Source organism: Rana temporaria, chromosome 10 (genome assembly GCF_905171775.1).
Source record: "Rana temporaria chromosome 10, aRanTem1.1, whole genome shotgun sequence".
Lineage (NCBI taxonomy): Eukaryota > Metazoa > Chordata > Amphibia > Anura > Ranidae > Rana > Rana temporaria.
The window spans coordinates 140,368,267-140,395,132 of NC_053498.1; the positions used below are offsets into that span (position 1 = coordinate 140,368,267).

At 44.9% G+C, this 26,866-nt stretch overlaps 1 protein-coding gene across 12 annotated transcripts in view; it reads left to right on the plus strand.

The window, feature by feature from the left end:
• The window catches only part of KIF1B (kinesin family member 1B), a 267,120-nt gene that overhangs the window by 172,915 nt on the left and 67,339 nt on the right, over positions 1 to 26,866 (plus strand). For 11 of the 12 annotated variants that reach the window (XM_040326413.1, XM_040326416.1, XM_040326419.1 and 8 more), the window contains one exon: positions 26,491 to 26,587. In XM_040326413.1, the coding sequence (XP_040182347.1) occupies positions 26,491 to 26,587 (97 nt within the window). Of the gene's footprint in view, positions 1 to 7,070; positions 8,890 to 26,490; positions 26,588 to 26,866 lie in introns of those variants that run through there. The other variant, XM_040326425.1, reaches the window with a different exon arrangement.

The following is a 26,866-nucleotide window of genomic DNA, read 5'->3' on the forward strand; positions in this document are numbered from 1 at the left end:
GTGCCCTAAGAGTCACAGTTTGGAGACCACCGCTCTATATAGTGTGTGCTTCTCTCACTCCAGAGCACTTAGTGTCATTTCTGTCCGCTGCCACGTTCCTCTGTTATCTGCATGAGTCACTTCTGATGAGTTTTCCTGACACCAAGAGAGAAAAGGTGACAGGGGAGGGACCTCCAGCTGATTGACAGCCTCAGCTCTGTTCCTGTGTGCTGTGTGGAGGGGGATGTATCCCTTCCCTCCAATCAGCTCTCAACGCTCTCCTCACTGATGTAACTTAAGCTCTCCACCCCCTTCTTTTCATAGCTAAGGGATCCTGTGTAATTTCGGCACTTTGAATGGATATAGGGCAGGGATAAGCAATTAGCGGACCTCCAGCTGTTGCCAAACTACAAGTCCCATCATGCCTCTGCCTCTGGGTGTCATACTTGATGCTGTCAGAGTCTCGCTATGCCTCATGGGACTTGTAGTTTGGCAACAGCTGGAGGTCCGCTAATTGCATATCCCTGAAGGGGATAGACAGCTGCAGATATAAACAGGTATAATGTATGTAGGGAGATTTGTTTCATCTCTGTCTATAACCTGAGGCCAGTCACTTCACTGGTTACAGGTGAGGGTTTACAACCACTTTAAGATATGTTGGCTGTTGTCCCCGAGTGGAGATTTTTTACTATTTGGATATTGATCAATTGGAATTTGCAGTCAGTGACCCACGGTGGGTATTATACAGTATATCTGTCTGCTCCCTATTCAGACCCACAATCTCAGCATTTGCCAGAGGAAAGTTTCCACTCACCAACCTCCTTTGCGGTTCTGAGATGTCATGTAAAAAAAAAAAAACAATCACTTCCAGCACTTGGAGTTCTGCCATGAATCTTCAATGTGCTGCGAACCATGAGTAGCGTTGGATGAACGCCCTTCGGATATGCTTTATCAGTGCAGCTCTCCTCAGATCAGGGAATCTAGTGAATAACTGTAAAAGAGCACACAGGAGGGCGCAAACGCCTAGTGCATTACAGGAGGTTTGTTATTATAAAAACATACAGACAATTGAATACTCACAGAGGTGAATAGTATATAAGTGTTGGCCTGACACACAATACCACTACGCTGGCAACCTCTTTCGGGTGATAAAAAGGAGAAAGGAAGCAGCGCTGATCTGAGTGTAGCATTCAGGTAAAAATTTTAGGTTTAATATGTGGTATCAAGCTCACATGATATCAGAAGTATACAAGTAGTACATTTCCACGGGGGTCCCTGGCGTCTGTACCTTTGAGCGCAGGTGACCACAAATCCCAACTGCTCCGGTGTTGTTTGAGGCTGCAGAGGATCAGCTGGGCGGGTGGCAGGCACACCAGCTCACCGCCCGTGACGAGCAGGGGGCGTGGTAGAGCAGCTTGCGTTCTGAGCAATTTGGCTTCCTAAATTTTGGCTTCCTACGACCGACGTAAGTCTCCTACGCCGTCGTATCTTGGGTGCATATTTACGCTGGCCTCTAGGGGCGCTTCCATTGATTTACGCATCGAATATGTAAATGAGCGAGATACGCCGATTCACGAACGAACTTACGCCCGTCGCTGTAATCTAATCTAATCTAATTCCGGCGTAAAGATAAACCACCAAAAAGGAGGCGCAGCCCATGCAAAGGTATGGACGTCGGAACAGCCGTCGTATTTTACGCCGTTTACGTAAGTCGTACGTGAATGGGGCTGGGCGTAGGTTACGTTCACGTCGTAGGCATTGAGCCGTCATATCTTAGGGAGTATATGCGACGTGATTCTGAGCATGCATGCGCCGTTCGTTTGGCCATTAATTTACATGGGGTCACGCTTCATTTTAATACAACACGCCCACTACCTTCCTACTTTGAATTAGGCGGGTTTACGCCGGCCCATTTACGCTACGCCGCCATAACTTAGGGAGCAAGTGCTTTGTGAATACTGGTCTTGCCTCTCTATGTTACGTCGGTGTAGCGCAAATGCGCTGCGCTACGCCCGCTCAAATGTACGCCGCTCTACCTGAATCCGGCTAATACTCTTTCCACTAAAAATATACCACCCACAGCAAGGGGCAGTTGTGGAGACTGTATTTATATGACGTTTAATATGCTGGTTTGTTTAGCTCTGAAGAAGGGGGTTCTTCCTCCGAAACGCGTCAGCTTGCCAGCGTAGTAATATTGTGTGTCAGCCAACATGATTCCTGCACTGAATTCTGTTGGGGGTTATACAACACTTATATATTCTTCACCTCTGTGAGTATTCAATTGTCTGTATGTTTTATAATAATAAACCTCCTGTAATGCACTAGGTATTTTTTGGCCCTCCTGTGCGCTCTTTTACTTATCTTTTAGTTTTTTTGAAGATGGGGAAAAGGAATGTAACAATAAACCACACCCCCTTTCACCATGTCCACCAATCACGGTAGTACCATGGCACACTTTGCATGGTGAAGGTTCTTTAGCTACCTACCATGAAAGGGCCAGTGGTTTGGGTTTGCCCCTCAAGCCAAGAGTTCCCAGTCCTCCCCTGTCGGTGACGTTAGTCTCCATTTTTTAAATTAATATGGAGATCAATATTTGCGCTTGTTCTATGGAGACCGCCGGATGTTTACTGCCAAGTTACTTTTAAAGACAGCTGGGATGAGAACAAGTGGAGAGTGTCCATGTAGTGATCTTGCAGTATATTCTATATCTGGCTAAAGGTTTTTTTTTTTTTTTAATTCTTGGGATGTAAAGGGTTAGAATCTCCTTCCTCCTGGGGAGAATTTAGAGATGTCATGGGAATAGGTAGAATGTATACATTCTGCTGTCAGTGGGGAATCTTCTGCTGTCAGTGGGGAATCCCTTGGTGACAGCAGGGATGACTCATCGTTGTTAGGACACTGGCGGGTGTTGGCTCCTTGACAACCAATGACTCGTCCCTCCCAATGACTTGTATATGTAAAAGCCCTTCAATTTGGGAAAATCTATTCTCACTTCCTGCTGTGTTTTCAGAACTTGAGATGAAGATAAATCTTCCTATCAGGACTTAGGACAGTTACTGCAAAAATAAAAGGAGTTATCCGACAGGCCCTATTGGGTTTGGTATGGATTTTGAAGGGGACCTTACAGCAAAAGAAATGCCCCTCTGTCTGGTATACATTTTAAGTGGGTCGGGTCCCCCTCCAAAATCCATATCAGACCCTTATCTGAGCATGCAGGCCAGGAAAAGGGAAAGACAAGCGAACCCCTCGCATCATACCAGGCCATATGCCCTAACACGGTTAAAAACATGTGAAGCCCAGCGCTCCAGGCTGAATCCCAGGGGAAACCACACTGCATCAGTGTGAAAGCACCCTACTGGAGGAGGGAAGGCCAAAAGCCTATTTTATGGGCAATCACACCCCTTTAAGCCTCCCCCACTGTAAATGCAATTTGGCCACTCCCACCATTTGCTGTGGCTTTGAGCTTTTCGGGTGCACACCAGTGGCGGCTGGTGCTCAAAATTTTGGGGGGGGGCGCAAACGTGACCCCAATTGTCACCACTGTGCCCCCAATTGTTGCCACTGTGCCCCCACTTGTAGCCACTATGCCCCCACTTGTAGCCACTGTGCCCCCACTTGTAGCCACCGTGCCCAGTACCCCCCCGCTGGCCCTGATAGGCACTTCCACAAAGCCAGTCAGATGCCGCTATTCAGCTGACCGGCGCTCAACTTCCGGCCAGCTGAATAGTGGGCGGCAGCGGCGAAAATATACAGATTCATACAGTGTATGAATCTGTATTTTTTACTGGCTGTGAGCGTGCCAGAGGGGGCGGCGCTCCTGCGTCCCTATGGACGCACCGCCACTGGTGCACACCCTAATGCAATAGGCTGCGCAGACCTATGCTTACCTAGGTAGATGCAGCATCGATCCAATGCTTTATCTGTTCCCCGGTGCCTCTAACTGAGAACCAAAGTGATCAAACACCAGCGCTCCAGTGAGTGCAGGGGGAGCAGTCACCAGCTCTCTGCTCACGGAGCTGTTGACTGCTCCCCCTGCACCCACTGGAGCACTGGGCTGTGGAGGGGTGGGAGCGGCCAACTCAGGCTCTCATCAGTTCGCTGAGAGGCTGAACTGGGTGCCGGTCCAGGCATGTGGGAAAATCCCGTCTCCATTGTCACGATCTTGCCCAAGCCTGGACCGGCTCTGTGACGTCGGCAGACAGCGGGCTTCAGGAGTGCAGAGCGAACTGCAGCTTTGGCTGTACTTCCCCTTTAATTTGTTTGTCGTGTGTATAGGGCAGCCCATTGCAATGAATTGACTGCCGTATGCACGATGATATGCAAAAAAAAGTGCATACAGTAAATGCTCTACCACCCCATAATGCGTCAGAGTGTAAATGAGACCTAAGGTGTGAGGAGTTGCCATTTCAGCACCTCTGTTGTAAAATGTAAAGAATAATTTCTCCATAATGCCTTTAGATACAGAGGTGAGCCATGGCTTGTTTTAAAGTGCTTTTTCTGCGTGTTCAGAAAATGTGAATAGTTTGGACACAGGTGCTCTTTAAAGTTTATAAACTATTAACAGACACTGACAAGAATATTTCCATTAATCATATATGTATTTAAAGCTCCCTATCAGTCTTTGCTTTCCTATTAGTTGTTGTGTCAGCAGTACTACATAGTTACATAGTTACATAGTTACATAGTTAGTCAGGTTGAAAAAAGACACAAGTCCATCCAGTTCAACCACAAAAAAATAAACAAACAAAATAAAAAACACAATACAATCCCATACACCCAACTCTATACCCACAGTTGATCCAGAGGAAGGCAAAAAACCCCAGCAGAGCATGATCCAATTTGCTACAGCAGGGGAAAAAATTCCCTCCTGATCCCCCAAGAGGCAATCGGATTTACCCTGGATCAACTTTACCTACAAATCTTAGTACTCAGTTATTTTATGTACATTTAGGAAAGAATCCAGGCCTTTCTTAAAGCAATCTACTGAGCTGGCCAGAACCACCTCTGGAGGGAGTCTGTTCCACATTTTCACAGCTCTTACTGTGAAAAAACCTTTCCGTATTTGGAGGTGAAATCTCTTTTCCTCTAGACGTAAAGAGTGCCCCCTTGTCCTCAGTGTTGACCGTAAAGTGAATAACTCAACACCAAGTACACTGTATGGACCTCTTATATATTTGTACATGTTGATCATATCCCCCCTAATTCTCCTCTTCTCAAGAGTGAATAGATTTAGTTCTTCTAATCTTTCCTCATAGCTGAGCTCCTCCATGCCTCTTATCAGTTTGGTTGCTCTTCTCTGCACTTTCTCCAGTTCTCCGATATCCTTTTTGAGAACTGGTGCCCAAAACTGAACTGCATATTCCAGATGAGGTCTTACTAATGATTTGTACAGGGGCAAAATTATATCTCTGTCTCTGGAGTCCATACCTCTCTTAATACAAGAAAGGACTTTGCTCGCTTTGGAAACCGCAGCTTGGCATTGCATGCCATTATTGAGCTTATGATCAACTAAAACCCCCAGATCCTTCTCCACTACAGATCCCCCCAGTTGTACTCCCCCTAGTATGTATGATGCATGCATATTCTTAGCCCCCAAGTGCATAACTTTACATTTATCAACATTAAACCTCATCTGCCACTCAGTCTCCCAATTAGACAGAGCATTGAGGTCGGCTTGTAAATTGGCGACATCCTGTACTAGGGTAATTAATTTGTGCACATTGGTAAACAACCACATCATTTTGGGGGGGGGGGGGGGTTTGTAGTTTGTTTTGAGTATCCTGCGCTTTAGTCTTCTCTTTGGTGTAGTATATAGCATTTGATAGTTGATCTATAAAGTATGGTCAGTGACAACAGAGGTATTTTATTCTAATAACTTACTAAGCCTATCCAGAGCCAGATGCCGCCCCCGTGGCAAAGGTGGGCAGTAGGGCTGTCGGTAGCACACACATGCAGTCAGTTCATTGACACTAAACCTGTTAAATTTGCAGGTTCAGAGTCAATGAGTACATAGGCTGGCCGCGCTGTTCTCAGTGATGCTAAATCTGCACATTTAGCACAGGGCCGTCTTAATAGCATCATGGGCCTCTGGGCAAAGAAATGCTCTGGGGCCCCTACAACGACAGTGCAGGTAAACGGACATCAAGTAGGTAGGAGGCACACTGCCTCCCCTGTGTATATATCACTCTCAGTGCTATCATGGGGCCCCCAATTTCAGGGCAGTGTGGGCTCAAGGACCAGCTGCTTTGGGGAAAGTGCAGGGGCCCACCATGTAGCTGGCGCCCCTGGACAGTTCCCAGGTGTGCCCTCTCATTAAGACAGCCCTGGTTTAGCATGCTAAGCATCACTGAAGAGGCTCAGCCGCTGACCCATGCAGAGGCCAGGCAGAGAGCCCCGTAATCGTGAGCTTGTGATTTTACTGTGCTGCATTGAGTACAGTGTGTGCGGTATGGATACTCTGTACAGCACTCTTTTTCTATATACCTTGTGGGTGGATTGACATTAAAATGAATATAAGATTGAAGTCTTCTGAAAACCATTAGATATTTATCAGTTTCCTAGGACACCTCACGAACATACCTCGTCGACCCACATGGTGGACTGCTCTCTACACTAAAGGCCTATGTAACACCTTGTCCTTTCTCTTGAATACTTAACTCACAAAGCACTGCAACCAAGTTTAAGCACCAGCATCTGAATTCTGCATTTACTAACCACGATTTACTGACCTTCTTCTTGGCTGTCTTTGCCTACTTGCATCTTGGAGTGTTGGGTTTGCTGTGCGAAGAGACTCAGGATTTGGCCTGTGTGCGTTGGGCATGGGTTGTTTCACCATCTCTAACTCTGTGCTCTTTTAACGAAGGCTGCCTATCTTCTCTTCCAACTTCTCTCACGTGATAGGTGAGAACTGAAAGTTTAGTTTCACTTTTTCAAAAACATCACCTCAGCATTTTGTTTTATTTTTCACATCCTGTTGTTTCCTTTATTTCATGTCCTTTTTTTCTTTTGCCATTTGTTGTTGTGTTTTTTTTTGTGTTTTCCATTTTTTCTGGTTTCTTTTGGGGCCATTTTGATTTTTTTTCTTTCTCAAGGACGCAGACTCGGACAGCGGGGACGACTCTGAGAAACGGTCATGTGAAGAGAGCTGGCGGCTGATCACATCATTACGGGAGAAGCTTCCTCCCAGCAAAGTGCAAAGCATCGTTAAAAAGTGCGGCCTACCCAGTAGCGGAAAGAAACGGGAGCCAAATAAGATGTATCATATCCCACAGAGGCGGAAACTGAGCAAAGATTCTAAGTGGGTGACCATTTCTGACCTTAAAATCCAAGCTGTGAAGGAAATCTGTTATGAAGTTGCACTTAATGACTTTCAACATAGTCGACAAGAGATTGAAGCTCTGGCCATAGTCAAAATGAAGGAACTCTGCTCCATGTATAGAAAAAAGGATCCAAATGAACGCGATTCCTGGAGGGCAGTGGCTCGAGATGTCTGGGACACAGTCGGAGTGGGAGATGAGAAGATTGAGGATGTAGTGCCCGCTGGAAAGGGTGCCTCGGATGTCGATGACCTGAAGGTTCATGTTGACAAACTGGAAGACATATTGCAAGAAGTGAAGACCCAGAATAACATGAAGGATGAGGAGATAAAAGTACTACGAAACAAAATGTTAAAAATGGAGAAAGTTTTGCCGCTCATGGGTACACAAGGTGAACGTAGGCAGAGAGGTTCTAGCGCTGAACGTGATAAGGGAACAGAAAGTGATAAATGTAAATCTTTTGACCCCTACAAGGAAGGACAAGTCTACGAGGAGACAGACGGTAGTGATGCCATGTTTCATAGAGGGAGGACACAGTGGATGAGGCAGGAACAGATTAAGTTTAAAAACCTTCAGCAGCAGGAGATCGCAAAGCAGCTCAGGCGCAACGGACCTCATCGCTTCATCCCACCAGAGAACCGTAAACCACGCTTCCCCTTCAAAAGCAATCCCAGTCATCGAAGTTCCTGGAGTCCAGGTACACACATCATCATTACGAATGATAAATGTATAGAAGTTAAAGTCCCAAAAGAAGCGGAAATTAAAGAACAAGATGAGGTAGAACCTGAGAAGCAAATCTGGAGCCCTTTCAGTCACTTGCGCAACCAACATTTGACACAGCAGCAGCAGCAGCAGCAGTACCGGGGACATGGCGGCAACAACAACAACAACAACGATAACACCTCTGGCCGATGGAGAAGTAACTCCTTGAATGGCTATCAGAAGGGACTAAGGCGCCAAGCATCTGGCTCCTCTGAGTCACTTCAATCCTCTGAATTAAAGCAGACTGACTCAGAGTATTTCCAGCAACAGCCACCCCAGGGGCATCAACAAAGGCAGCAAAACTGGGGCAATCATTATGGTGATGATAACGAAGGCAGCAATACCTCTTATAACAAGCAGGGTGACAGACCTCACTATTACAATCAGTTTGTCACTCCACCTCGCATGAGACGCCAGTACTCGGCTCCCAATCTCAAATCTGGACGGGAAACCACAGTGTGAAGCAGTGGTTTCCTGCTGGGAGCCTAATGCAGTGTCCGTTGGACAGGGAGGTTTTTACAGGCTGCACACTCTCTGTGACCATGTCCCTTCCTCCCCTTAAGCTGGCTGATCAACCATAGCAGTGTTGGGTGCATTGGAGCTTCCCATTCTCAAGATTTATGTGTGGTTTTTTTTTTGTGTTAAAGCCCAGGACAGGGACCGAGCAAAGTGTGTCTAGATAGTTTTCCCTTAGACTAATGATCTTGGGGGAGGCTTCTCCGTCCATGTTTTCCAGACACTCTACCTCTCCCGCCTTTACTTGCAGTATTAACCATGGCGCTTCATACTACCTACCCCTTGGGTAGAATAAAATGGATACATATTCCCCGTATTTGGTTAACAAGATGTTTGTAGTCTAGAGGAGTCTTTTATGTGCGCTGACTTCTTTCTGTATCCACTTGACGTTGTGATTTTTTTTTTGTTTCTAGTTTATTTTTTATTACTGATAAACCACTAGGATGCCTTAAAGTATTGTGACTGAGCGCTCATTCTGAGAAAACGACATCACCAGAACTAACACTGACCCTGACACTAACTTCGACCATAAAATTATGTTGCCCTCACAAAGTTGGGAGGTTTACTTCTGGGTGTCATCTTATATAATGAGACCTTTACAATATTATTTAGGATAGGGATATACTTTACTATCTTGCTTGTTTGTTATGCAGTTATTGTTTTTTTTTTTTTTTCTTTGATGTCGGTTTAACCGCTAACGTCTGGGTGTAGTTTAGCCTTTAATTTTCCACATATTATATGTTGAACAGAAAGCAGATTAGCCACTGCCATTCAAGAGGACAGACTTATGGGTTTGCCACTGGAGGTGCTGCACTTTCGGTCTGGACTTTGAACGTTGGCCAAGGTGTCTGGAAGTTGTTCACAACTATGGAGCCTGTTTGAGGCTGGATTCACACCTATGCAGTTTTATAGCTGGATTCAGGTAGGGCGGCTCACTTTTGAGGCGGCGTAGCGTATCGCATATATGCTACGCCGCCGTAAGTCAGAGAGGCAAGTGCTGTATTCACAAAGCACTTGCCTCCTAAGTTACGGCGTAGTGTAAATGGGCCGGCCTAAGCGCGCCTAATTCAAATGTGGAACAGGGGGGCGTGTTTATGTAAATGACTGGTGACCCGACATGATTGACGTTTTTTAAGAACGGCGCATGCGCCGTCCGTGGACATATCCCAGTGTGCATTGCTCCAAAGTACGCCGTTTCGACGTGAACGTGAATTACGTCCAGCCCGATTCGCGTACGACTTAAGCAAACGACGTAAAAAGATAGGCCTGTTCCGACGTCCATACCTTGCATGGGCTGCGCCACATAGGGAGCAGCTTTATCTTTACGCCGGCGTATCTCCAACGTAAACGGCGTAACTAATTGCGACGGGCGCACGTACGTTCGTGAATCGGCGTATCTAGTCATTTGCATATTCTACGCCAAACTCACCGGAAGCGACACATAGCAGCCAGCATAAATATGCATCCTAAGATACGATGGCGTAGGAGACTTACGCCGCTCGTATCTTAGGCTAATTTAAGCCTATCTGGTTTCCAGAAAAAGCTTAAATTTACGACGGCGTAGATTCAGAGTTACGACGGCGTATCTACTGATACGCCGCCGTAACTCTCTGTGAATCTACCTATTAGTGCTTTTTGCATTTTGCAGATTTGCACTACAGTCCATTTAACATGGTTGCCTATGGAACACGTTCTGTAGTGCAAATCTGCAAAAAGCACTAAAACTGCATAGATGTGAATCCAGCCTTACTCTTATGGGGCTCGTTAATGTAAGAAGTATGTTTAAAACAACACAGTAGGTAGTCTGTCAGAGACAAAAAAGCATTGTTGAGAACATAAAGTTCTCCTGTTTGGAAGCAATGACTCCGGAAAGTTGACTTTCAGAATGTTTGTGACTAATACAAAAAGAGGAACAAGGAGGTGAATTTAGTTATTTGGGCAAAGACCAAGTTCTGGACACATAAACAAGTTCTGTTTTATTGCACACTGCTTTTTTTTGTATTACTTTTTAGTACAATTTTTCATAATTTATCTTAGAATAGCTTCAAAACTTACTGTGACTTTCTTCCGCTGTAATATTTTAAGCCACTCGCATCTCCTTGGGAAATGCTCTGGAGTCCTTTGCATCTCGCCCTTCAACCCTGTAATTAATCCCCTATAGCAGGGGTGCCCAACCTTTTTAAGAGCGAGGGCCACTTAAGCGACTTGGTAACCAGTCGTGGGCCACAAAGAGCAGAGCGGGCGGATGGCAGGTCCGTGTATATGCAGAGCGGACATGGACTCAGCCCACTATACTCCTTTTTTTTAAGCGGATTGGATTAGAGGTAGGACACAAGTCGGCTTACATCTTCCACACCTTAGAGGTGAATGGAGGGTCCAATTGGGTCAGACTGACCGTGTGAAAGGGGGGGTTGTTGAGCGGGGGGTGGACAGCCACGGATCAAGGTTGTTGGGGGGGGGGGGGGTGATTGCCGCGGATCATGATCAAGGTTGTTGAGCGGGGGGGGGGGGGATGATTGCCGCGGATCGTAGAAGTTGTGGAGCGGGGTGGGGGTGCCGCGCGGATTGGTTCTATCTCACCTGTACACACAGCGGGTCTGATCTCCTCTTCACTTCAGCTTCACACACCGGCTCCGGTAGGCATGTCTCCCCTTTGACCTATCTTCTCCTTCCTGTGCGGGATAATTAACCCCATCGCGGGACTGCGGGAACATGCAGTCTGTGCGTGAAGTTCATGCAGAATCCGGGCGGGTTGGGAGGTATGGAAGTCTATGGCTCAGTGCAGGAAACCCACAGGTGAACTGCTCTGCACCTGCAGATCAGTTTGAAAGCAGCCCAGTAACCACTGCAGAACAGATATGTCCACTGTGATTTTAGTAAAAAAACTGACCTATAATAACAGTATTCTATTCCATCCCATAGCAGGAGGTCGCGGGCCACATCAGTGAGCTCTGCGGGCCACATGTTGGGCACCCCTGCCCTATAGGGAGCGAAATGCCTCGGGAAAAGGAGGGAAGCAGGCGGTCTTTGTAACTGCCGGCAGTACGTTTATGTACACAAGAGATCAATGATGTGCGGCTTCACTACTATGTGCTGCTGTATTTTAAGTATAATATTGCCAGATTGGTTTTAAGTATCAGACAGTCCAACACAGTTTTTGAAAGATTTTGCTTATTTTTGTACTACCTGAAGATGAGGACAGAAACATTTGTATCCTCCAAGAATGGCCGACGTCTATGTCTTGGCAGATATTTTTACCAGGATGTGGGAGATTAATTTGCCCACTGAACCACTGTACTGTTATCTTTACCCTGACATAGTAGAAGAACCTATGTGGTGCACAACAGTCAAACATAATTTCTCTTTTCTAAAATAGAAATTAAACTTACAGCTATTGGTGTACAAAACGTGTCCTATGTGTTGAAAGTCCATCCCAGTTTTTACCCATCTCCATTGTTGCCGATCTTTGGATCTGTCGCTTTCTCTGCTTTTATCATACCCCAGACCTTTCGTGATAAGTAGACCTGCTTCTATTCTTCCAGATTTAAAATTTAATTATCTTCAAGATATTTTCGCTGATAACCACTGATTGGTCTGCAGCTTCTCAATTGTGGCTTGTGATTCTGAACCCCAAATTATGGCTTTCTAGAATTAGCTTTTTGGCAGAGGCTTAGGACATCGTGAACGTTACAGAAAATTTCGTCTGAAAAGGGCCAAGCTTGTTCAGTATTTCTGAAAGACCAAGTTCTGTTTTTAAAGAGGGGCTTTTTGTGATGTGACAAATGTTTAGAAAGGCTAAACCAGGGGTCTCCAAACTTTTTAAACAAAGGGCCAGTTTATTGTCCTTTAGACTTTAGGAGGGCCGGATTGTGGCCAGCAGGGGCAAAAAAAATTTGGCATCATTGAAAATAAATATGGCCTCAGAATTGGTGGTCAATAGGAGGGGTAGTGCCACTATTAATAGGAGGAATAGTATCCCATCATTGGTATCAGTGAGAGAGAGTGCCCCATTGTAGCTGTCAGTTGGAGGAATAGTGCCTCATATCAGTGGAAGGAGTAGTGCCCCAAGGGCTGGATAGAAGCTAGCAAAGGGCCACATCTGGCCCTCGGGCCGCAGTTTGGAGGCCCCTGGGCTAAACTGATTACACGGATGGTCAAGATATTCTGAGGGGGAAAGACAGTGTAGGTGTACCTTGTGAAGGAACGATTCATTGAGATATTGTCAGGATGTCAAAGTGGGCTTGTTAAAACGTAGTCCAAGTTAGTGTAGATGGTTTGTCTGTCAAATATATATATATATATAAAATCATTTTTTTTTTTTTTTTTTTAGCAAGTAATCATGAAGGTCGGGGGGGAATAACATCTATTTAAAAGAGCATAAATAATTCAAGGCTTTATTCACTGGCTTTCCAGTGGGTGACAGCCCTCATTTAAATGTCCAAATGTTTAAAGTAGTGTTTATATTTTTATTCAACAAAAATAATTCTTGTAGAACACATGTCAAATGCAAGGCTTATGGGCCGATTCTGGACCGCCAGGCCATTTCATGTGACCCTCTCACCCAGGGACGTGCCTTAAAAAAAAGCTTTGGGTGGGGTGGAGAGATAAGGACTGTGAAGGGAGTGTTGTGCAAGAGGGTTTAATAGGGGAGAGTGGTGCAGAAGTCAGAGCCGTGGAGGGGTGGAAGTGAGTTGTGGACAGCCTGTGATAGAGAGCTAAACCCTGCATACTGTGCATAGCACACCCCAAAAATGCTGCACTCTGTAACACACCCCTGAACCCTGCACTCTGTACACAGCGCACCCCTGAACCCTGCACTCTGTACATAGCGCACCCTTGAACCCTGCACTCTGTACACAACGCACCCCTGAACTCTGTACACAGCGCACCCCTGAACCCTGCACTCTGTACACTGTCCCTGATTTGGAACAAAGTCCCTCTGTCCCTCTTCCCTCCTCATTTGTCCCTCATTTTGGTCTGATCTCTATAGTTGTATATAAAATGCACTTTTTATCTTTTCAAGTAGTGTTTCCCAGCGCTAAACCTTTCATCCAATTTCTAAATTGCTGCATTTGTAAATTTCGAAAGCCAATATAAAGGAATAGTAGTGGTAAAAATAAAAAAAAGCACTTGTGGGTTTAACTAATTTTTTTTTGTAGAATTCTCCTTTAAGGGGGCGTGGCAAGAGGTGTGTCCTATGCCTACATACTTTTGCTAATAGGTGTCCCTCGTTCCCATCTTAAAAAGTTGGGAGTAGTTGCCTCTACTAATAAAGAAACCTGCTAAGAAAAATGGTAACAAGTGATTTTAAGGTGCAGTAGCTTCTAGAAAAGCATAGATATAGCCATGTTATAAAGTCAACCAGTGTTACTAACAATACGCCCCTATTTTACTAGAAACCGTTATCAATGACAGGCTCCTTTTTAAAAATGGCTGCCTATGCAAGGACTCTTTTTTATGTGATGTATCATGCTTTTACTCTTCAAGTGCTGCCGTTTGCGCTTTTTGTCTTGTGAGTCCGAATGAATGTTGGCGTACCAACGTCTTGTTGGCCTGTTTGCGTGTTATTATTGGGAGCTGTCCATCACCCAGCACTGAGTATATTGATCAAATGCTGCCCCTAAATCTGACATACTACCTATAGGTGGCGCCACCCTGCTCTTCTCTCGGGGTGGCTCTGCTTGGTTCCACCACTTGTATTTTTCTATTGTTGCTGGGAATACAGACCCCCAACCTATGCTGCCTTACGAACCGTGCCTTCTGGGGACACCAGCGAGTATGCGTTTTTGTGGGTGGGGGGGAGAAGTACATTTTGTAAGCTGTCTAATGAACAGGTTTCTGTACAGAATCAGATTTGAGGCTGCTCTTTGAATAAACTTTGAGATGAACTTGAAAACTTGAGTTTTTATTGTATTGTCCGGTACTTGTGTCTGCACACACTGGGGAATGTAGATACCGTCACTTGCTGCATTGCTGCTGCCCATAGCGTCATACCTGCCTACATTCTACAAGCATATTAAAAAAAAAAGGTCACTTAAAACCCAGCAAAGGGAACCCAAACAAAGCCTGCCTGTAAATTAAAAAGCAGAGATCCGTGAATAAATAAGCAAATTTACAATGTGTTGGCATGCCACATTCACGCTGGGATTTCTCAACTTGATCCAATGTGAAGACATTCTCAATGAATCTGGTAAAGCAGCTCCAAAAACAAACAGGCCTCCCTCCATAGGTACACAGAAGGGATTCAAAGTCTAGGCAAACAGAAATGAATCACCCCAAACCAGATTGTGAAAGAGTCCAAAATGCTTTTATTTTTTTCCAATTCAATCACATAAACAATTATCCAAAAAAATATAATCAGGGCTTAGAGGACTTGAATGGGCCTAAAGTGATTCCGGACAAGGTTCGGAGATTTCCGTCGGCAAGGATTGCGCCTGCGCAGTCCTTACAGGAACCACCTCGATAGGGGAACCTTAACGACAAGTCACTGGCACAGGTCAGTGAACATTCTAAAGAAGACTGTGAGCAAGCAGGCACCCGGCGTCCTAAAAGGGGCTGGACACCTGAATAGGGGGTGGCAGCGGCGGCCGGGGATATCCATTGGTCATTAGTGTTGAGCAGAATACGCCATATTCGATTTCGCGATATATCTCGAATATATAGTCGAATATTCGAGATATATTCGCTAAATTCGAATATTCGTGATATTTTATCGAAATGAAATGATTGCGAATTTTCGCTATTGCGAATGCGAAAATAATTGCGAATTTTCGATAACTGCGGTAGGAGCACTCTGGCTCAGAATATTCGTGATATTTTACAATACAAAATAATTGCGAATATTCGGCAAATGCGGAAGGAGCACTCTGATTGGCTCAGAATATTCTTGATATTTTACAATACAAAATAATTGCGAATATTCGGCAAATGCGGAAGGAGCACTCTGATTGGCTCAGAATATTCTTGATATTTTACAATACAAAATAATTGCAAATATTCGGCAAATGCGGAAGGAGCACTCTGATTGGCTCAGAATATTCTTGATATTTTACAATACAAAATAATTGCGAATATTCGGCAAATGCGGAAGGAGCACTCTGATTGGCTCAGAATATTCGTGATATTTTACAATAAAAAATAAAAAGTGTTTTGCATTGGTGGTGATTCTTTACTCTATCCATCTGTCACAGCCGTTTGTCAATCAAACACCTTGAAGATTGAACACGTTCATGCTGCATGCTTTGGACTTTTTTTCACTTCACATATCAAAGACATTTTTATGAAAGATTATTTTTCTATTATTGGGACTATATTTCTTTATATATTTGTTTCACTGTGTATTTCACAAGTTATTTGCGCTTGCTTATTTTATAATTTGCCCACATGTCTTGTCACTAGACATATTTTTTATTCTTGTAGAGCGACTCCATTTTCTGTCTTGTATTAATTTATGTTGTATAACATTTTTGAGTTGCTGCTGTATTCTCCCCTTTTTTAAGGTATGCGCAATTTTTTCCATCTTACAAAAAATAATAATATCAAACATACAAATATTCATAACATACACATACACAAAGCCCCCCCCCTTTTGCATCAGAGACAATCAGAGTTCTCCTACCACAGTTATCGAAAATTCGCAATCATTTTCGCATTCGCATTAGCGAAAATTCGCAATTTTTTTTTTTTTATATTCGGCAACATAAAAGGATCGCCTCAGCTTAGCTACTCGGCCCAGGGTCTCTAATCATACCAGCAATGCTTTTAGACGTCGATAGGATGTGATCTGTTTTAAAAATAAAATTGAAAAAATGTGAATATTCGGAATTGCGAATATTCATTGCGAAATTCGAAATATATGGGCTGCCTGCACATACAGCAAAAAAGCAGCTCAGCACGGAGGATGTGTCTCAGAGCCCATCTGAGTGAGCCCTTTAAAGCGGTGTTCCCGGAATTTTTTTTAAATGAAAAGCCAACAGCTACACATACTGCCAGCTGCTGGCTTTTAATATTAGGACACTTACCTGTCCTGGAGTCCCTCCATGTGGGCACCGCAGCTGATGTTTCCATCAGCTGTCGGGTACTGCCACCGCCATTGCGGGTAAGTGAACCCGACGGTTTAGGCTTCACGCCGGGGACTCTACTGAGCATGCACAAGGCCTCACTTTTTCTCTCCTATTGGCCCGGTGGCCAGGAGAGAAGGCGGAAGCCCCGCGGTGATGTCACGGATGACTGAACTCCTGCGCATGAGTAAATATCATCCTGCACTGGCCATTGAAGCACCCAGAAAAAGCCAGAATGAGCCATTGAATAAGAATCTCTTCTTGGTCTAATTTAAACTTTAAAAGGGGGGGGGGGGGGGTTGGCGACTCTGACTGCACCCACAACAAGGTGCTTCTGCAGATCAGTGTGCTTTAGGATCGCATGAGCAATACAAGACTTGCTTTCTCCACTGTTAGATATGTTTTTACTCTTTATTATTATACAGGATTTATATAGCGCCAACAGTTGGCGAAGCGCTTTACAAAATGAGGGAAGGCAGTACAGTTACAACACAAATCAATACAGGAGGGATCAGAGGGCCCCGCTCATTAGAGCTTACAATCTAGAATACTCTTAGCCTGCCTCCCCAATGAGCACCTGTGTAATAAATGCCCAGCTACAGCCAAAAGGTTTGTTTCGGATAAAAAGGGACAAGAGTTTTAACATTTCTGTATTCCTATTGGGGAGATTTCTCTTCACTTCCTGCCACATTGACACCTGTGTATGTTACAACACAATAGGGTGTCACCAGATCAGGAAATGAGGGGAAATCCCCATATTGGGAACACAAAAATAATGTTCTTCCTCCCTTTTAGTATCCACACTTTTCTTTTTTTTAGCTTCAGTTATGGTCAGCGGCAGCGGGTGCTCCAATTTTTTTTGGGGGCACAAACAAAAAAGAAAAAAAACATCAATTGCAGCCTCACTGTGCCCATCAAATGCAGCCACTGTGCCCATCAATTGCCACCGCTGTGCCCATCAAATGCAGCCACTGTGACCATCAGTTGCCGCCACTGTGCTCATCAAACACAGTCACTGTGCCCATCAATTGTCGCCACTGTGCCATCAAATGCAGCCATTGTGCCCATCAGTTGTCGCCGCTGTGCCAACAAGTGTCGCCACTGTGCCATGCCATCAATTGTCGCCATTGTGCCCATCAATTGTCGCCACTGTGCCATCAAATGCAGCCACTGTGCCAACAAGTGTCGCCACTGTGCCATGCCATCAATTGTCGCCACTGTGCCATGCCATCATTTGTCGCCACTGTGCCATGCCAACAAGTGTCGCCACTGTGCCATGCCATCAATTGTCGCTACTGTGCCATCAAGCCATTAGAGCCAACAGGCTGTAATCGGGAAGCCTATTAGAGCCGCTGGAGTGACGGCGCAGGGGAGAGAGGGGCCAGCGCTTCTGCGCCCACTATGGACGCACCACCGCTGGTTATGGTCATGTCATGCACGATTGCTCAATGACATGTGTATTTATCGCCCTGCTAGAGTGAAAACATTGAAACTTGTATAGACATAGGTATATCAAGATCAGAGGGTTACCAAAACCCCTGAGCCAATCAGGGTAGTGAAAGATTATATTTGCTAGTGCAATTGAAAGGGTAAACTGCTATCAGTGTGGTCATTGATGTGGCTTATAAATCTTCATTTACTCACAGGGGTTGATTTACCAAAGGCAAATAAACTGTGCATTTTCCAAAGTGCAGTTGCACTCTCCTAGAGCAATTGCTCCAGAGCTTAGTAAATGAACAGAAGCGAGGCTGACTTCCGTCATCCAATCACGCACAAGCAAAAATGCAGTTTTTTTTCCTTGCTCACGATTGGATATTCTTTGCAAAATAAATCTTTACCTCATTTATTAAAGTGGTTGTAAACCCTTTACAACCACTTTAACCTACAGGTAAGCCTAGATTAAGGCTAACCTGTAGGTGCAAGAAATACCTCCCAAATCTAAAAGGTTTACGAGATATTTGTAAAAAAATAGCGGCACTGATGTCTACGGCGCATGCGTCGTAGACATCGGACGCAGGCGCACTGAGAGTGCCGCTACCAACGGCATCATGCCGTTAGTGGGGGCTCCCGCGTGGGAGTGACGTCATCGCTGCTCTGGCCAGTCACAGTGCCGGAGCCGCGATACCCAGAAGTCACTCCGGGTATCGTGGCGGCGTCGGAGGAGGGGAACAAGGGCCGCTGCAGGGGCTTCGATCTCGGGTAAGTAATTCATAATGAGCTAGTATGCTATGCATACTAGCTCATTATGCCTTTGTCTTGCAGGTTGTCTTTTTTATTTATTTTTTGGACGAGAGGGTTTACTTCCTCTTTAAGCTCTTTGCAAAGGGCACAGTCTATTTGTCTTTAGTAAATTAACCCCACATTGTCCGTGGTATGTAGACAGCGGCCATTGTTACTGTGGGCATCTGAAGCCCGCTCATACTTGTTTCTGGGATCTGGTGCAGCTGGCTACCCAGCATGCACCTCCCCAGTCAGGACACACTGTGTTGATTGCAGAATGCCAATGCTATGGCAGAAGCAGAGGATGCCCGTCATATCTTGACTCCAGGGATATCGGTGTCATCAATCCCAGGAGTCAAGATATGACGTACATCGTCAGCGGCGTCTAGGGTTGGAAGTGGAGGATATTTAAAAAAAAGAAAAAGGGGGGTAACTAAACTAAATTAAAAAAAATAGTCAAATATTTCAGGCACAGCTATTGGCTACCAGTGGGGCCGTGGGAGTAAGAAAGGGTGGAACTTCGCTTTTGCGTTTGGTCTCCATACTGCAGGGCAATGACAAATGTGCTTCGGTATTAGACACAGATCTGAGCCTAAGGAAAAAAAATAATGATATATATATATATATATATATATATATATATATATATATATATATATATATATATAGATGAATACATTTTTCGTTATCATAGACTTCTATATTTAGACTTGGGGCCAGATTCTCAAAGAATCGGCGTTGGCGTAGTGTAAGCCATTTACACCACGCCACCGCAACTTACTGGAGCAAGTGCCGTATTTTTCAAGCACTTGCTCCGTAATTTGCAGCGGCGTAATACAAAGGGGGCGACTTGTATTCAAATTAAGCGCGCCCCCGCGCCGATCGAAATGCGCATGCCCCGGGCGGAAAAAGAGCCCAGTCCGCATGCTCCAGCTCACAACAGAAAACGTCAATGACGCCGACGTGAGCGTCATTGACATAAGGTCGTAATCGCGGACGACTTAGTAAAACGACGTAACCGACGGAAAAAGACGACACTGACCCGACGCCATACTTAACATGGCATACGGCGGACTGGCGTAAGGTTACCCCTCATATAGCAGGGGTAACCTTACGCTTACGTAAACGACGACGACGCGACGCAAATTAGTTTGGGAATCGGCGTATCAGGCTCATTTGCATAGTCAAATGAGAACTGAACGTAAATGCCACCTAGCGGCCAGCGTCGAATTACATCTAAGATCCGACGGTGTAAGTGACTTACACCTGTCGGATCTTGGCCGTATCTATGCGAAAATGATTCTAGGAATCACTCGCATAGATACCCGGGGCCAAAAACAGAGATACGACGGTGTTTCCTGAAATACACCGTCGTAACTCTTCTGAGAATCTGGCCCTTGATGTCAATTATTACCCTTTTTTATACAGTATATAGTACACTATTGATAGAAATATATTCCTTTTAAGAAGAAAAAGAGGGGGTTTGATACAAAAGAGGAAGTGTTCCTTTTAGAAGTGACACAGTTGATATCTGTATCCCCCTTTAGGCCCAGGACTGTGGTGGTGCAAGTCCCCTTCCCGCTGTACAAGTCCCATGAATGCATCAGCTTACTGCTATAGCACACCGCCATCTTGTGGTTAAAGTGCAAAATGCAGCCGCCTTTAACGCTATTGGAGTATAAAATATAAACCCAAAAGCAAACATGTATTATATTGCAGGTTAATAATTCTTAGATGTGATAGCTGCATTTGTTTTCTTTTTTTTTTTTTTTGCTTTCTTCTATTCTCATCTGGTGATCCATCCAGCAAGTCTGTTTTTTTTTTTTTTGTTTGTTTTTTTTAAATATAAGTTTTCAAGCTGTCTAAGTTTACAGGGATGAAAAAAAAACATTTTAAGAGGGTGTTTATAATGATCAACTATTTTTTTCCCCTGTAAAACCTTTATCCTTAACTGAAAAAAAATGTTTGCTGTAACTGCTTGAAAAGTATTAATGTATAAGAAGAATAGGCTGCACACCACAGTATGTGATCCAAAATCCTTTATAAGGGACATCCCAGAGTGACACCACAGGGCCAGGGTGCTTCATAGACACGTTTCATACTACATTTGGTGCTTAACCATTAGTAATGATTAACTGCTTGCCTACCAGCCACCGCAGTTATACGGCGGCAGGTCGGCTCCCCTGCGCAAGAGCCCGTAGCTATACGTCGGCTCTCATGCACGCCACTAGGGGCGCGTGCATTCGCTCCCGTGCGCGTGCCTGGCGGGCGCGATCGCCGCTGGGCACACGCGATCGCTCGTTACAGAGCAAGGACCAGGAGCTGTGTGTGTAAACACACAGCTCCTGGTCCTGTCAGGGGGGAAATGCTGATCTTCTGTTCATGCAATGTATGAACAGAAGATCAGTCATTTCCCCTAGTGAGTCCACCCCCCTACAGTTAGAACACACCCAGGGAACATACTTAACCCCTTCCCCGCCCCCTAGTGTTAACCCCTTCACTGCCAGTGTCATTTTTATAGTAATCAATGCATTTTTATAGCACTGATCGCTATGAAAATGCCAATGGTCCCAAAAATGTGTCAAAAGTGTCCGCCATAATGTCGCAGTACCGCAGAAAAAAAATCGCTGATCGCCGCCATTACTAGTAAAAAAAAATATTAATAAAAATGCCATAAAAATACCCTCTATTTTCTAAACGCTATAACTTTTGCACAAACCAATAAATAAACGCTTATTGCGATTTTTTTTTAACGAAAAATAGGTAGAAGAATACGTATCGGCCTAAACTGAGGAAAGAAAATGTTTTTTTATATATTTTTGGGGGATATTTATTATAGCAAAAAGTAAAAAATATTTTTTTTTTTCAAAATTGTCGCTCTATTTTTGTTTATAGCGCAAAAACTAAAAACCGCAGAGGTGATCAAATACCACCAAAAGAAAGCTCTATTTGTGGGGAAGAAAGGACGCCAATATTGTTTGGGAGCCACGTCGCACGACCGCGCAATTGTCAGTTAAAGCGGCGCAGTGCCGAATTGTAAAAACCCCTTGGGTCATTTAGCTGCGTATTGGTCCGGTCCTTAAGTGGTTAAAGTCTCACCAATCTCCCCCCCTTGTTCAAATATACTAGGGATGGAGGAACATGAATCTACCCCTCATTGCCTCACACAAAGTCCCACCTTCATTCCCCCCTTTTTCTATACTGTGGTGTGCAGTCTATTCTTCTTATACATTGATTGCGGAGGCGAGCCGAGGTGGGCACCCACCAGTTACATCAGGCTTCATTTCCTCACCTGGAGCAGCAAGCCTCCTTTGTCTGTCTGATCTTCTCCAAACTACGGCCCTCCAGCTGTTGCAGAACTACACATCCCATGAGGCATTGTAAAACTCTGACATTCACAGACATGACTAGGCATGATGGGAATGGTAATTCCTAAACAACGGGAGGGCAGTATTTTGGAGACCCCTAATTATTACCTGGAATTTGGCTTTTATTAGCCTAATTTGGCGGAGCGATCCCCCGCTGAGCAAAGCGGAGCTCGCGCACTGACACGTCCGTGTGAAAGGGCCCTGATTTGGTTTATTTTTTTATCAAAGATATGTAGCAGTATACATTTTGGCTTAAATTTTTGATCAAAAATTACTTATTTGCTCAATTTTATTATAGAAACCTAAAAAAAAAAAAATTCAAAATTTTCGTTCTTTTTTTCCATTTATGTCGCAAAAGATAAAATAAAAAATTGGGTGATTAAATACCACCAAAGGAAAGCTCTATTTGTGTGAAAAAAATATATAAAACATTTGGTTTGGGTACATTGTTGCATGACTGAGTAATTGTCATTCAAAGTGTGAGAGCACTGAAAGCTGAAAATTGGGCAGGAAGGGGGGGTATAAGTGCCTGGTATGGAAGTGGGTAAAGTGGAACTTCTCCTTTTGGTGGAGCACCACTTTAAAAAGGTAAGCAGCAATTTTTATTTGTGATTGGGGACATACAACAAGTGTAAAGCAGATGCTATCTCAATTTGACTGCAAAAGTGGAAATCCGCTTTATTGTGTAATGTGTATTATTGTGTATTCTGTAATTCAAGAATCATGGGGTCTGCTATTGCTGGCTTCCTTCGAGAAATACTTGTTAATACTACTTTGTTTAATATTTTTTTAATCATAATGACAACAGAAACTACCCAAATGACCCTGATCAAAAGTTTACATACCCCAGTTCTTAATACCGTGTATTGCCCCCTTTAACATCAATGGCAGCTTGAAGTCTTTTGTGGTATTTGTGGATGAGGCCCTTTATCTTCTCAGATGGTAAAGCTCCCTATTCCTCTTCCAGTTCCTGTAAATTCTTGGGCTGTCTCGCATGAACGGCACATTTGATATCTTCCCAGAGGGGCTCAATGATATTGAGGTCAGGAGACTGAGATGGCCAATCCAGAACCTTCACTTTATTCTGCTGTAGCCAATGACAGGTGGACTTTGCCTTGTGTTTTGGATCATTGTCATGTTGGAATGTCTATGTACATCCCATGCGCAGCTTCCTGGCTGATGCAAATGTTCCTCCAGTATTTTTTGATAACATACTGCATTCACCTTACCATCAATTTTGACCAAGTTTCCTGTGCCTTTGTAGATCACACATTCCCAAAACATCAGCTCTCCACCTCCGTGTTTCACAGTAGGGATGGTGGACCTTTCATCATAGGCCTTGTTGACTCCTCTCCAAATGTAGTGTTTATGGTTATGGCCAAAAAGCAAAATTTTGGTCTCATCACTCCAAATGACTTTGTGCCAGAAGGTTTGAGGCTCGTCTCTGTGATGTTTGGTGTATTGTAAGTAGATACTTTGTGACATTTGCATAGTAATGGCTTTTTTCTGGAGACTCGGCCATGCAGCCCATCTTTCTTCAAGTGTCTCCTTATTGTGCATCTTGAAACATCCACACCACATGTTTTCAGGGAGTCCTGTATTTCATCTGAAGTTATTTGTGGGTTTTTCTTTGCATCCCAAACAATTTTCCTGGCAGTTGTGTCTGAAATTTTAGTTGGTCTACCTGACCGTGGTTTGGTTTCACCAGAACCCCTCATTTTCCACTTCTTAATTAGAGTTTGAACACTGCTGATTGGCATTCTCAATTCTTTGGATATCTTTATATATCCCTTTCCTGTTTTATAGTTCAACTACCTTTTCCCGCAGATCCTTTGACAATTCTTTTGCTTTGCCCATGACTCAGAATCCAGAAACGTCAGTGCAGCACTGCATGAAAGACGCAAGGGTCTGTCAGGAGTCCAGAAACTCGCTGACCTTTTATACACACACACTAATTACAAGCAAACAGATCACAGGTGAGGATGGTTACCTTTAATAGCCATACAAAACCCTTTGTGTCAACTTGTGTGCATGTTATCAGACCAAAATCACCAGGGTATGTAAACTTTTGATCAGGGTCATTTGGGTAGTTTCTGTTGCCATTATGATTTAAAAAGAGTAAACACAGTTGGTTGATAATAAATGGCTAATACATTAAAATTTCTGCCAGGGTGTGTAAACTTATGAGCACAACTGTATTCAATCTGGTAGAGGAAACCAAAATATATTACAGGTAATGCAAGTTTATCTTTTAAATAAAACAAAAATAAAACTCTTCTGTATTATGCATTTGGTCAGGTATCTTTTACATTAACTAGTACAGTAATAAACGTATTACCATATAAGATTTCTGGCTTGCTATTACTACAAAAGTTAAATCTGCCTTATAAGCAAAAGTGAATGAAAGAAAAAAAAATTAAGCTCATATTGCCCATAGCAGCCACCAAGTCTCCCTTTCGGGTTTGTAGCATCGGTGGCCGGTCCATAAGGGGCACAGGTGTGCCGCCCCCCTAATCTTCCTGCAGGGCGCCTGACGCATAGATTTTTGCAGGCTTTTCTTAAGCGCATGATTAGAGCCTGAGGCTCTAATTGGCTTCACAAAGTTGGGCTTGGGGTGCAGAGCACTGCGCCCTGAGCCCACCCACTTGTGACATCAATTCAACAATGACAACAATTTCCATAGATCAGGTGTCCCTGTCAGAGAGCCCCCATAGATCATATGTCCCCATCAGAGTGCCCCCATAGATCAGGTGCCCCCATAGATCTGGTGTCCCCATCAGAGTGCCCCCATAGATCAGGTGTCCCCATCATAGTGCCCCCATAGATCAGGTGTCCCCATCAGAGTGCCCCCATAGATCAGGTGTCCCCATCAGAGTGCCCCCATAGATCAGGTGTTACCATTAGAGTGCCCCCATAGATCAGGTGTCCCAATCAGAGTGCCCCCATAGATCAGGTGTCCCCATCTGGGTGCCCCCATAGATCAGGTATCCCCATCAGAGTGACCCCATAGATCAGGTGTCCCCATCTGGGTGCCCCCATAGATCAGGTATTCCCATCAGAGTGCCCCCATAGATCAGGTGTCCCCATCAGAGTGCCCCCATAGATCAGGTGTTACCATTAGAGTGCCCCCATAGATCAGGTGTCCCAATCAGAGTGCCCCCATAGATCAGGTGTCCCCATCTGGGTGCCCCCATAGATCAGGTATCCCCATCAGAGTGACCCCATAGATCAGGTGTCCCCATCTGGGTGCCCCCATAGATCAGGTATTCCCATCAGAGTGCCCCCATAGATCAGGTATCCCCATCAGAGTGCCCCCATAGATCAGGTATCCCCATCAGAGTGCCCCCATAGATCAGGTGTCCCCCATCAGAGTGCCCCCACAGATCAGGTGTCCCCCATCAGAGTACCCCCACAGATCAGGTGTCCCCCATCAGAGTGCCCCCACAGATCAGGTGTCCCCCATCAGAGTGCCCCCACAGATCAGGTGTCCCCCATCAGAGTGCCCCCACAGATCAGGTGTCCCCATCAGAGTGCCCCCACAGATCAGGTGTCCCCATCAGAGTGCCCCCATAGATCAGGTGTCCCCATCAGAGTGCCCCCATAGATCAGGTTGCCCCGTCAGCGTGCCCCCATAGATCAGGTGGCCCCGTCAGCGTGCCCCCATAGATCAGGTGGCCCCATCAGAATGCCCCCATAGATCAGGTGTCCCCATCAGAGTGCCCCCATAGATCAGGTGTCCCCATCAGAGTGCCCCCATCAGAATGCCCCCATAGATCAGGTGGCCCCATCAGCGTTCCCTCATAGATCAGGTGTCCCCATCAGAATGCCCGTGCTTAAATTTCAGTTGTGAACCATTACAATGCACCTGTAGATTGTTAGAGCCCATCTAAGTAAACAGTGTACCTGTTGGATAAGTCCCTGTAGACAGGCAGGCGGGGCGGGAGTGGGAGCTTGAAGAAGCGCACTGCAGGGGGCAGGAGCTGGGCGGTGCAGACGGGACCCACACTTGGTCCGGGTCTGGACTGCAGTCTTCCATTTAATGAAGGCTGTTTTAGAGAATCCTATTGGTCTCAAAAGGCACTACATCTTTTTTTCATCTGAAGCCTTGGTGTTTATTACATGTGGGAGTTTTGAGGATCACCAAATGGTACTGAGCTGTCTCTCATCCATGTGCCTTCCTGTATCTTGTCTCATTTCTCCCCACCTTGTGGATCTGCTGCTGTGTGTGTGTTTCTGTCTCGCCTACACGTCCTGTCTCTCCATCCTCAGGATTATGAAAGCAAACTGCTGGCCCTTCAGAAGCAAGTGGAGACCCGTTCACTGACTGCAGAGACCACCGAGGAAGAGGATGAGGAGGAAGAGGAAGGTAAACATCTGTCACAATCCTGGTTACATAGGAACATGTTTGATTGTATGTAGTTATTCCCACATACAACATATGATACCTCTTCTTAAAGTTTACTAGCTCATCAGCCTTTGGTGCTCAGTGTAAGACTAAAGCCGCCTGTATACATACCGAAGTCCAGCCAATTCCTGCTGAATCGACCAAAATTTGTTTTGTAGGGGACCTGTCGACACCAAATGGCTTGACAAAAGTTGACTTTTGTAGAAGGAGCTAGGTGAGAAAATTCTCTGCCGATCAGCT